The sequence below is a fragment of the Ovis aries genome, chromosome 5 (assembly GCF_016772045.2).
Source record: "Ovis aries strain OAR_USU_Benz2616 breed Rambouillet chromosome 5, ARS-UI_Ramb_v3.0, whole genome shotgun sequence".
NCBI lineage: Eukaryota > Metazoa > Chordata > Mammalia > Artiodactyla > Bovidae > Ovis > Ovis aries.
In genome coordinates this window covers 343,857-356,726 of record NC_056058.1, presented here as the reverse complement: position 1 = coordinate 356,726, position 12,870 = coordinate 343,857, and the positions used below count along the sequence as shown (strand labels likewise).

The 12,870-nt window shown below is 53.0% G+C and overlaps 1 protein-coding gene across 3 annotated transcripts in view; it reads right to left on the bottom strand.

Annotated features, from left to right (window-relative positions):
* FLT4 (fms related receptor tyrosine kinase 4) overlaps positions 1-10,704 on the bottom strand; it is a 41,787-nt gene extending 31,083 nt beyond the window's left edge. For 2 of the 3 annotated variants that reach the window (XM_042249454.1, XM_027969266.2), the window contains exon 1: positions 10,114-10,203. In XM_042249454.1, the coding sequence (XP_042105388.1) occupies positions 10,114-10,180 (67 nt within the window). In that variant the 5' untranslated portion in view covers positions 10,181-10,203. Of the gene's footprint in view, positions 1-10,113; positions 10,204-10,625 lie in introns of those variants that run through there. The other variant, XM_060416107.1, reaches the window with a different exon arrangement.
* Between the last annotated feature and the right edge of the window lie 2,166 nt (positions 10,705-12,870).

Here is a 12,870-nt window from a genome sequence, read left to right as displayed (position 1 = left end):
AGATGGAGACCCCTCATCTTCCCACACTCAAATCCCACACCCTTCCCATACCCATATCTCTGACATTCCTGCTCCCAAGGCCAAGCCCTCCAACATGTCGGGGATCCCAACTCCCCCAGATCCGACCTCTGCAGATCATTTCTTTCTTTTCTGGCTACCAACTTTCCTCTATGCAATCATCTCCCATCTTGTAAACAAACAAACAAATAAACAAAAACTCTCCACTTCCTTGATCCTATATTCCCTTCCCCTTTTCTACCCCCATTCATAGTAAAAATTCTCTTCGCTGCCTCCTTCCTTTCACATTTGCTCACCTTCCCACAGAGGGCAGCCTCCCTCTACTCCCTGGAGCCCCTGGCAAGGTATCCTGTAGCCTCTGTGCCGCTGCAGGAGGCTCTCCAGGGCAGAGAGCAGAGCTGTCCCCTCTTCTGCTAGCTTCTGTGAGCTCACCCTCCTCCCCTTGTCTTCCATCCCTTCTGCCCAGCACCAAATACTGTTGCTCTTAAGTGGTCGTGTTTTAGGTTGGCCAAAAAGTCCATTCAGGTTATTCCATACGATCATATGGAAAAACCTGAACCACAGTTTTGGCTGACCCAGTACTTATAAAATCTCTGCCTCCAGCCCAGAGCCCCTTCTCTCAACTGCAGCTTTAAGGGACAAAATCATGCTTAAATTTCATCAGTGACATTCCACCATACTTCAAGGGACATCCAACCTTCTGACTGTGGCCTGCCCACCACCCTCTTTCCACACCCTCTTGACCAGGAGGTGTGGCCGCTCTGGCCTCCTGCTCTTGTCTTCCAGCCCCGTGGCCCCAGGCTGTTCCATAGCACGCCACGCTCCTTCCTACCCCAGGCTTTTACACACGCCACTCCTCCTGATGAGCCTCTGCTCACACGCCTTGTACAGCCGGGCCCTTCTCACTTTCAGGCCTCAGCGTAGACATGGCCTCTGCACTCCCACCCCCAAAACCTATTCTTGTCATAATATGTAATTTTGTCATTTACTTAGGTTATGTTTTTCCATTTCCTCTCCTAGACAATACGTTTCAATGGGGGTAAGGACCCAAACGGTCCCTTTTCCAGCCCACTCCATGCCTAGCACCGCACTTGACACAGAGCCAAGGCTCCATAAACCCTTGTTGAATGAATAAACAAACGGACAGATGAACCAAAGGACAAATGAGTGGATGGATGGAAGAATGGATGGGTGGAAGGGTAGAAGTGTGGAAAAAAGAAAGGGTGGCTAGATGGAAGGACAGATGGACAGTCAGAAGGAGGGATGGGGAGAAAGACGAATGGATGGATGGAGAGAAGGATGAATGGATGGCTGACTGAATGAATGGTTGGTTGGCTAAACAAACCTCTGCGGTCAACCTTTGGGTTAAAACTCTGTCAAACCTTGTGACTTTGTGAAAGATTCCAGTTTTAAAGGCCAGGTCCCCTGGTGACCATGAATAGCCCAGACTGCTCCGCAGCTGGGGGCGGTTCAGGCCTGTGCTGCCATGCCTGAGGCTCTATACTGCCCAGCCCCCACACGCAACCCCAAAGAAGGCGCATCCTTCCTGCCTGGCTGTTGTCTGTCCCCGCTGTCCTTCCCTTCCCGAAGCAGGAAGCACTGTCATCCCGGCCTCTGCTGCACTCCCCCTGCCTTCCTGTTCCTGGCCCAGGAACTGGCTTCTTCCTTCCCCTGGCCAGCAGCCCTGGCCCCCTGGCCTGAGCAGAGCAGTCAGGGTAGGCGCCAGGCCGAGGTCAAGGGGCCAGAGTGCATCCCTCCTCTTCCCTGTGCTGTCAGCAGCCTTGGGCAGGGGGGCCCTGGGGTCAGCCGCAGGTGCTGGGCATGGGAGCAGCACACCGGCATCCTGGGTGAGGGCAGACAGGAGGGTGGGAAGGCCGGCGGGCTAGATGCTGACCACATCCCAGCACTTGGCGCCTCATTTGATCCTTACACTTACTGGAAGGGAGGGACGGATTGGGAGCCCAGTCAACAGGGAGGACACTGAGGCTCCAGCCTCCACGTCAGCGGTAAGCAGCAGCTGTGCAGGAGCCCAAGTCTGCCCAAGTCCAGGCCCGTCCCTGCCTGGGACCCAGCCCTCACACTTCTCCATCTCCTCGTCTCCATTGCCACCGCTAGTGCCAGTCTCCTGACCTCTCTGCTTCCTAGCAGTCTCCTCCCTGGCCTCCAATTTGTCCCTCAGCCCAAAGGACACCTTCCCTGGCTCCTTGTGGCCCTCCGGATCTGTAAAGGCCCTTGGCCCAGCCTCCAGAGCTCTGCCCTGCCCCACTGGCCCCCTTCCTGGCCAGTTTCACCTCCCGGTGCTTCTGCCACACAGTCAGGATATCAGCCACACCCAACGTCCCCCGCTGAGCACCCCAGGCACTCATCTACCACACAGGAAAGGGCTGTGTCACTGAGCGGCTCCTGAGGGCCAGGATGTCCCTGGGCCACGTCTCTGTCCTGAGGCCCAGCACAGCCAACCCAGGCCCGTGATATCAGGATGGTGCTCCAGCTCGGGGGTGCCATTCCACCTCTGGCAGTGTGTGGCAGTAGTGGTTTTTGCATTTGGCAATTTCCTATTTCAGGCCCTGTCATGATCACCCAGTGGATAACAGGGGCTGTACAGCAGTTCTGGTAGTCAGATCCATGGTCTCCTGAGCAGCTGTGCCCTGCAGACTGGAGGCAAGCTGAGGGGGAAGCACCGGGGCCAGGCGAGGCCAGGTGGGGGCTCTGTGCAGCAGTCCCAGGGCTCAGCCAAGCTGGAGAGCCTGCTCTCCCTTCACTCTTGGGGCCGGGCTTGTGCACTGACCTCGGGGGAAGGCTCACGGCGTGTTCTGCCTTGGCGTTCTCCCCAGCTCCAAGTAGATGGCAGTCTCTGTGCTTCCAGAGAACAAGGGTGAGGGCATCGGTCCTCCTGCCTCCCGCCCTGCGGGGCTGAGAAGGCTAAGCCGGGAGGGGCTGTTCAGAGAGAGTGCTCAGCCCTGAGAGCCCAGCTGTGTCCCCGCCAGTGTCACTCTGAGTGTATGACCTTGGGCAAGTCACTTCCCCCAATCCACACTTATGACATGAGAATTGTCCCCGGGATCACTGAGTACCACAGACCACAAATAACGTACTATCACACGAAGAACCGTGGTAAGATATGCTGTTGCGGGCTGAGGCATACTGAGAGCCTCTTCCAGCTTTGGAAAAGCTTTGCCTTTCACAGCTGGAGCAGCTAGTGTGATTTGGTGCTCTGGCCACAGTGCCAAGGTTTGGGGCGATCAGATAAAGTCTTACCAGTGGAAGGGAGTGTTCACATGAGTTGAAAAGGACTTTGTGGAATGAATAAGAAATCGCTGGTCCAGGAGGAGGGCGCAGAGGGCAGAGGGCCCTGTGGCAGAGTGCTGGTGACCTTGGGCTGTCAGGCAGGCAGAGCTGTCAGGGCGGCGGTGCACAGCGTGGGGCAACAGGCCCCAGAGTGGGGCCACGGGTCACAGGCCTAGCCATAGGCTCTTGGCAGGCTCATTTAACTGGAGCCCTGCTCAAGGTGTGCTTCCTCCTCCTAGAGTTGGCCCCAAGACTTCAAGCCCACCTCTGAGCTCCCCCACCCTCCCTGGCAGCTCTCCTGAGCTCCAGCCCTGGGGGGCTCTGCTTCCCCGATGTTTCCTGCCAAGTGCCCCCAGCCCTAAGACCTAGACCATGCCCACTACTGAGGAGGACAAGGAGCCACAGGGCAGCACAGAAGTGTCCCCGAGCCCAGATAAGCAAGCATTTCAAGGGTAGAGAATTCCCAGTATTGGCAAGGCTGTGAGCAAACAGGCACTCACAGAAATGAAAATGATGCTCATTCACTTTGACCCTCAGATTCTGCTTACTCCAATACATCCTGTTACGACAACAGACAACAAGCGCAAACACTTTCTGTACGCCAGCACAGCCTACACACTTGTGCGTACCACACCCCTCTATTGCTCCCCTGAAAGAAGAAAGTGACAATGTTAGTCACTCGGTCATGTCCAGCTCTTTGTGACCCCCATGGACTGTAGCCTGCCAGGTTCCTCGGTCCATGGAATTCTCCAAGCGAAAATACTGAAGTGGGTAGCCATTCCCTTCTCCAAGGGATCTTCCCAACCCAGGGATCGAACCCAGGTCTCCTGCATTGCAGGCAGATTCTTTACCATCTGAACCACCAGGGAAGCCCCCTGAGGTGGGTACTATCCTGATCATTTTGCAGAAGAAAAAACTAAGACACAGAGGTTAAGTTAACTAGTCAGAGATTACCTTTGGGTGACAGGATTATGGAAACTGCTGTTTCCTCTATACCTTCTCAGAACCAGCATCAACAGCAGAGTGGCTGGAAGCCTCAGGGTTGCTTCTCGCCTCTCCCTACCACCCTGGCAAAGTGCTTTGTACTCCCAGAGCTCCAGCATTGAGCAGCAGATGTCCTCTAGCCCGAGTGTGACCCCTTGATGTTCCGGGACTGCCCTTTTCAGCCCCTTTCTTTGCCATCCGACTGGCCAGCCTCAGTGTCCCATCCCTAGGTTACCACTCTTTTGTCTCCCCACTAGTCCAGGCCTTTCGCAGTGTTTAGAGGATCCTTTGAGAACACAAATCCTTCTTCTACCTAAAACCATTTCCTGCCTCTCTGCTGCTTGGAGATGGAATCTGAGTTTCTCATATGACTCTCAAGTCACTCTTGTCACTTGCCTGGTACCTGCTCCAGCCCTAGGCTTGCATTTTTAGGTTCCTGGGAGCCTCTCTGCACATTTCCACAGCTTCATGCAGCAGCCTGACTGATTACACTCAACAGTTCCTCAACGCAAGGGTTAGATCCTTTCCAGGGTGGCATCCCCAGCATGGGACTTGGCCCTGGCTTGCTCTTGACTGGCTTTGAGGATCCAGGGAACAAAATTAGAGTGCACAGCATGTGAGCAGAGGCGGAGGTGGGGATGGAGGGGCAGAGGCCCTGCACTGAAGCCCGCACACCTGTCAGGGGCAGATCCAGGGGGAGCAACGTGTCCAGTGGCATGCTGTTTGTGAAAGCTCTCTGGGGCATCGAGGTGAAAATGTCCACGAGGTGGTCAGCAATTTAGGACCTCACATGCCCACCTTGCTGGAATATGGACACACCAGCTATGCCTGCCACTTCCTCCTCCTTAGCCCTTATGCCATGTGGCACCAGACCCCAGACACCTGTCACTTCCCTCAAAGCTGCTCTGACAATCTAAAGAGCCATTTCACCCCCCTAATTTTCTAATTAATTTTACTAATCTCCAAATTGAGGACAATAGCCTATGTCACAAGGTTAAAATCTTCACACACCCTGTGTGGAGAAATTTGATTAACCATTTCAGACTGAGGTGGGACTCACTGGTAGTGTGCGCGCGCGTGTGTATGTGTGTGTGTGCATAAGTGATGCTTCACACAAACAAAACTTCATTAGGTAGAATTCTGAAGAGCTTTGAGGATGGTGTTTAGGTTGGATAAGGATGAGAGCCTCCCGTGAACCTACCCTAAAGCTTAGATTCTGTGCTCCTGGGGCACACAAGGGGTGGGGAATGAAGCTCTCTTCCTGCCCCAGCAGATTCCTCCCACTTGGTGCAGCATCACCTTCTGCCTGAAATTCTTAGCAGCCTCTCGCATGTATGTGGAGCAGAAGAAAGCTCACACACTGAGACTGTGGTGTGGGTGCAGGCTAGGTGGATATGGGGCTTGGGCTCCTCTTGGAGGAGGCCCTCTAGCAGGAGGGCCTGTACCACCAGCCCAAGGGGACCGAGGAAGGCTCAGATCTGTGTTTCAGAGTGGTCCTGCTAAAGCAATTTTTGGAAGCAGGGAGTTTTGGAGAGGCTGAGTGGGACTGTAGGGTGCTTGAGTATCCTCAAGGGGTGAGATGGGGGAAGAGCACCCTAGTAGGTGCAGGACGCCCCGTGCAGCAGTCATGGGTGCAGCCAGCTTTACCAGGCGGTTGCCCTGGCCTTTCTGGGGTCAGGGCTCTGCTCTGTGGCGGCAGGACGGGCAGTGTTATCAGACAGCCCAGCTGGCTCAGAGGTGGCCCCCCAGTGCTGCTAAATCTGGGCCACGGGCTCCTGCTGCAGGAAGAGGGAACGCAGGCAGGATGTCCTCTCCTGTGGCCGGCAAGTCCTTTCCCATGAACCCATGCTGACCTCACTGGCCACGTGGCGGGGCTCCCCCACTTGCCACCCTGACTTGTGCGTGCTCACAGGGCCACCCGCACCCCATCCGGCCCTCGGAGATGGGGGTGGCCTGGGACACTGGAGCCAGGCAGGGCTGTGCCTCTTTCGGGCCACACCCAGCCTCAGTGGCAGCCAGTCCCAAAGCCTGCATCTTCCTGCTCCCAGACTTCTCCTTTCAGTGTGACCGGAAAACGGAGATCCCAGAGGAAGCCAGTGTCTGAAAAGGATCGAAACTCAGGAATCCCTGGCTCCAGCTGGACACGTTGGCCATGTCTTGTTCAGAGGTCGGTGCAAGGAGTGTGGGAGTCTCTGGACTCCTCTCCCTACCCATCCCCCTTCGCCAAGGGATATCTCAGGACTGTGGGGCACAGACTAGGTCCTAGTGGGAAGAAATCTGCATAGTGGGGGGAACACCAAAATGGCAGCAGGAGGGGTGTAAGCTAGATGCAGGAAAAACCTTCCCCTCATGACTGAGACCCCACTTAATTTCCCCGGATTCCCTGACTTCCCTCTATCATATCACACTCCCAACTTTCTTCCTTCCTGCCTTTGACTGGAGGCCCTGCCTCCCCAGTGGAACGCCTCATTTTCCCCATCTCCTCCTCTTCTCAGGGTTCCCGGCTGGTAAACAATTTCATGATCTATTCTGCCACTTCAGCCAGAGACTGGCACTCGTCCCTCTCTCTCCACCATGCCCTGCTGCCTCCTTCCCTGGTATATCTCCTGGGTGCACCTGCAGCCTCCTTGCTGTGGCCTTGCATCTGCTCTTGCCCCTCCGGCGATGCCTTCAGGGGAGTCTGACCCTGTGGCTCCCCGCTACACCCCCCCTTCCAGTTGTGCCGCTAGCTCCTGCATCTCCATTTCCTGTCTCTTTCACTCCATTGCTCTGCCCCCAGGACTTTAGCCTCATCTGATCACCACCTGACTTTTCTGTCTCTGGGCCTTTGAGGCAGTCTTTGTCCTACTTGGAACCCCTTTCCTGGAGTCTGCAGACCCCTCAAGGAAGCTCCAAGCTGGAAGCAACTTGGTGGAGCCCACACCGCCAGCTGGACCACACTAGGCTCACTGAGCACTATCACCCCTGGGCTACGATGTCATGGTTGTGCCCCTGCAAGTCTGGCACTTGAGAAGCTCCTGCAGAATGGACTTGGTCCAAATCTTCCCTTTGCCACCCTGAGCAGACATTATAGCTTTCACCTTGCACAGGACTATAGTCCCCTTCACTGGTTAGGCTGCCTGCCACTGCCTGGGGGTCAGGGTGGGGGTGGCACAGCAAGGAGATGGCCAGACAGTCCCCTTGTCACACCTCATGCCCAGCCTGGTGCCTGGTCATGTGGACACTGTGCTGTGGGGAGGCAAAGAGTCCTTCGGCCACACTGACCCAGTGCCTCCAGCATGCTGGGTCTGTGAGCACGCCTGTATGTGAGTCCTCAGAGCACTGAGCTAAGGCCAGTGCTGTACCTGCACTGACTCACATGCCTGCCCCTCTCCCACACCTCTGTCCACACCTGGCCCTGGCTCAGGGCTGAGGAGCAGGGACGGGAAAGAGCTGGGATGGTCATGAGTGTCTCAGCCGTGGTAGGAACCAGTAGCCTCATGGCTGGCCAACCAAGCTTCCTGGCAATTGCCTCCTTCCCCACATGTCCCTGAGCTGACTGCCCACCGTTCAGAGGCACAGACAGCCTCTATAGAGTCTAAGCCCCAAGAGATAAAGCCTGTAGGAGGTGGCCTCTGCCATCTGCCTTCTCTAGAGGGACACGATTGGGGTAAGGAGTCCAGCCCCAAGCACAGCCCCTCAGAGCGTGCCAGCTTGTTGCAGTGCTATGTGTGGGCAAACTGAGGCATAAGGAGAGGAAGGGAGGGGTCCAGGCAACACAGCAAGTAATTTAGGGGTAGAGCCAGGAAGGAGCCAGCTCTGGGACAAGCACCACATCTCTGAGGGTCGCCTTCGGGCCAGGCTGCTCACCTGCCAGCACGTGGCCTCACACTGGGGCTGCACTGGAATGTCTGAGCTTCTGCTCCAGCACTCCCATCAGTCTAGGGGCTTCTCAGGTCCTCTTCAGCCCCAAAGTGGGTGGCACAAGTATAAGGCTCAGGGACTGTGGCAATGGTCTGCTCTCAACGGGTTATCTCCCTACCAGCCGTGCCCTGGTCCAGCCAAGGCTGTCCCCCTCCACGGGCCCCTTGGCTTCATTCTTTCTCTTCTCCCTCACTGCCCAGCTTTGGTAAGAATCACCTGTACTCACTGCGAGACTGACTTATCCCCCCTCTGTCTGCTACCTTGCACTCGCTCTACTCAGGAGCACCAGGACGTGAGTCTCTCCTGGTTTTCCTTACACTCTGCACATTGGATGTTTTCTATCTCCCTGGAAGCCTCTCGCTCTCTGGTCCCCTCTTTGGGGAAGATGGTCCCATCCTGGGACAGCTTCCTCTTCAGCCTCTCTCCTGAGCCTTGGACACTGTACCCACTGCCTGCTGGATGTCTTCTCAAGGTGGGATATCCCACTCAGCCCTGAAGTCCAACCACGGCACCTGTGAAAGCCTGGGCCTGGGAAGGGTGCAGGGGAGCAAAGAAGGGCCAAGAGGCAGCCCCTCTGCTCAGACCTGCCCTGACTTGGAGGCCGGAAGTTGTCTTCTTCCATCCTCCTCCCCCTAGGTTCACCCACACTTCCCTTCACTCCACTCTCCCCAGCCCTTCAGCCCATATAGACACAGAGAATGGGGTTCTTGTATCCCAAAGACCTGGGTTGAACATGTCCTTTACTACTGGCTTCCTGAGGACTTTGGGGGAAGTTACCCCTGTCCTTGGTTCAAGTGTTCCCGTTTGTAAAAAGGGTCTAACATTTCCTTGTGAGGATTAAAAGAAATGAAACATGTAAAGCCAGTATTCAAAGCCAACAGTGTTTAAAAATAGAGGTATCCATTTCTCCCTTCAGATCTTTCAGAACTACTCCCTCAGACACTGGGGACCCATGATCGGTCCTCCGCCCTCTGACCCCCAGGGTCACTGGATCTCTCATGGGCTTCCAGCTCATCTGCCTCTCATTCCTGATGCTTTCCCCCTGACATCTGCAAACAGCCACCCCTCCCTCAATCCCCAAACTCTCTTCCCTCCGATCGCTCAGAGGCAACCTTTAGTCATGTTCCCATCACCTGTTTCCACACTGCCTCTCCTGTGTTGAAGACCCTTCTTTGCAGCCCCTGCCTTATGATCCTTAGCTTGGCCATCCAGGGTGCTACCCCCCAAATATGGCGAGGGCCGGCCTTCTGCCTCTCCTGCCATGCTGATCACTTACGAGCTGCTGACTCAAGATCAGCCTCAAAATCCAACAACTGCGCCCAGTTTTCCCGGACTACGCCTGATTCCCTGCATCCCTTGGGACTGCTCCATCCCAGCAGTCCTTGGCCTGGGGAAAGTGAACAGCAACCAGAGTTCCCTCAGGAATGCTGATCTCGAGCGCAGACTAGAGTCGCGGGGAAGTGCGCCTCCGAGACTACGACCTGGCGGGGACTGCAACCTCTGCGCTGGGGGACAACCTCAGCGCGCGCGGATCGCAGGATAGAGTAGTGCGGTGCCCCGACTCCGCAGAAAAGCGTGTAAGCAAGCGAAGGATCCAGGCTGAGGATGCAGCGCGAAGGGGCCCGGGTCCAAGGGAGCTGAACCATAGACCGTGGAGTGAAGTCGAGAACCCATCTCCACGCTGCTGGGCTGCCCCGCGGCCCGTCCTCTCCCTTTCCTCATCCCGGCAAGCCCGGCCCGACTCTCTGTGCTCCTTCCGGGATCTGAATTCCTGGCTCTCAACCCTGTCTCCCCTCGTGCCCAAGGGTCCCGCGGGCCCCGTCCCCCGACCGGTCTCGCGTCCGTGCAGTCCCACCATTTGCCCAGGGAAAGCGTCCCCGCTCGTGGCCAGCTGCGCACTGGGGCCGGCGGAGGGCTCACCACGCTCGTTGTCGAGCAGTCCGAGGCAGAGCCACAGGCGCAGGCACAACGCGGCACCCCGCTGCATCTCCGGCCGCGGTGGCGCGGATCAAACGTGCGACCGCGGCTCGCGCTTGAGTGTGGGCGCGAGGCACCGCGCAGGCGGGGCCGGGGCGGGGCTGCGGCCGGGGCGGGGCTCCCGCGGCGGCCTTGGCCTCGGAGAGCGGCCCTCGCACCTCTTAGGACCGCCCTCTCGCAGGAGACTGCCGCAGCGACGTGAGGGTGCTGGCGCGAGGGAGGGCTGGTCCGCGCCCCACTGCCGAGTCAACCGCAACCCTTCAGGTTGGCCATTGTGAGTTAAAAAGGGCACGAACCCAGCCGCCAAGATTGGACAAAACGTGGCAGCACGTATTTTTCTGTAATTTCCTTCAGTTAATAAATACTATGTTTAAAGTAGGAAAAAGAAGAAAGCAATATAATTTAAAATAGCAATATATCAAATCTTTGAGACCGTTCAGTAAACTTTATCTTACCGCCTACGTGGTGTAGATGGAGACTGGACCCTTGGGCCAGGCACCCAGTATAACTAACCTCCATCCTGCAGGCATGTCCTCTTTAGATTTCCTCCAAATAGTTTTGCTCTGAGCTCATTCAGAAGTCCTTTCATCAGGTGACAGTTTGCTCTCCGACTTGGCAACCCTTTCATAGACTTCCTTTCTCTTTTCAGGTCTGTCTCTAGATTTTTCCTATTTAAAAACAAATCCCATGAGCATGACTGTCTCCCTCTTCTGCTTTCATAATCACACTTTTACTATCCCTCCCCCTACCACCTGCAAAAGTCCATTCATCCTTGTCAAAAACCCTTGTTGGAAACAATTGTTACTAAATCTCTAATGCAAGAAAGAATGGAACTTAAGTTGTAATCATATATGGAATATTTAATAAATAATGTGAAAGGTAGGCAACCAAATAAACGAAGTTAGATCCTTTTCCTCAACCACATGTTGCTTTTCTTTCAACTTTTGTTGTTAGTTTTAACATATTGAAATTTGGTTTTAATATATTGTATTTAGTTTAAATACGTTGATATATAATCAAGGTACTATAAATGAGAATTTTAAAGCAAACACTTCTGTTTCAGTCCCACAGATTAAAGAATATAAAATGGCACAAGCTTTCCAGAAGCTTGCCCTTTCTCCTCCTTAACCCCCAAATCCTGGCTTTATCATTTCGCTGCTTTTCTTTATCATTTTATTTCCCAGATATATTTTGCTTGTTTTTAACCTGGCCTTATCATTTCCCTGCTTTTCTTTATCATTTTATTTCCCAGACATATTTTGCTTGTTCATTGCATAATCTTTTGCTCAGCATCTTTTGTGAGATTCATGTGTATTTCTATGAAGACCTATGAAAAAGTGAGTGTTAGTCATCTTGTCTGACTCTTTGTGACCCCATGGACTGTAGCCCACCAGGCTCCTCTGTCCATGGAATTCTCCAGGCAAGAATACTGGAGTGGGTTGCCATTTCCTTCTCTAGGGGATCTTCCTGACCTGGGATTGAACCTAGGTCCCCTGCATTGCAGGAACTTTACACACTGAGCCACTGGGCATGCCCTATACTTCACTGAAGACCAACACTTCACTCATTTTCACTGATGCATAGTCTTCTGTGTGATACAACACAGTTCATTTGTGCACCTACTGTTGATGGAAGTTTGAGTTGTTACCAGTTTCCAACTTTTCTGCTACAAACATATGTTTTTTGGTATACATGTGCCCTGTTCTCTAAGTTACATGTACAAGAGTGACACTACTAGATTTCTTCTACTTTGTGGTTGGTACCAACTATTCTTCCCTTATTTGTACACTTTGCACTGTGATTAGTTCCCTGTGTTCCACACCTTCACTGACACATATGTCAGTTTTAATTTTTGAATTTAGCCATTTTAATTGATTTGTAGTGGCATCTCTTTATGGTTTTCACTAGATTTTCCCTAATTAATGTTGAATTTGAGAACATCTTTTATAATTTTCCATTTGAATGTCAAGTCTTTTGCTTCTTAGCACTTCCTATTGTCTTTTTTGTATTGATTTGTAGGTTTTTTTTTTCCTTTTGGCTGCTGAAATGTTTTAATCTATTTTTTTAAACTTTTATTTTGTATTGGGATGTAGCCAGTTAACAAACAGTGCAATGTTGTGATAGTTTTAGGTGAACAGTGAGGGAACTCAGCCATATATGTATATATATATACCCCAAACTCCCCTCCCATCCAGACTGTTACATAACATTGAACAGTGTTCCATGTGCTGTAACACTAGGTCCTTGTTGGTTATCCATTTTAAATATAGCATTGTGTACATGTCCATTCCCAAATTCCTAATTATCCGTTCCCCCTGTCCTTCCCCTTGGCAACCTTAAGTTTGTTCTCTAAGTCTGTGAGTCTCTTGTTGTTTCGTAAGTAAGTTTCTTTGTATCATTTCTTTTTAGATTCCACATATAATGGATGTCATACAATATTTCTCCTTCTATGTCTAACTTACTTCATTAAGTATGACACTGTCTATGTCCATCCATGTTGCTGCAAATGGCATTATTTTGTTCTTCTTCGTGGCTGAGTAATATTCATATATATATATATATATATATATATATATATATATATATGTACCACATCTTTATCCATTCCTCTGTCGATGGACATTTAGGTTTCTTCCATGTCTTGGCTATTGTAAACAGCACTGCAATGAATATTGGGATGCATGCATCCTTTCGGATCAT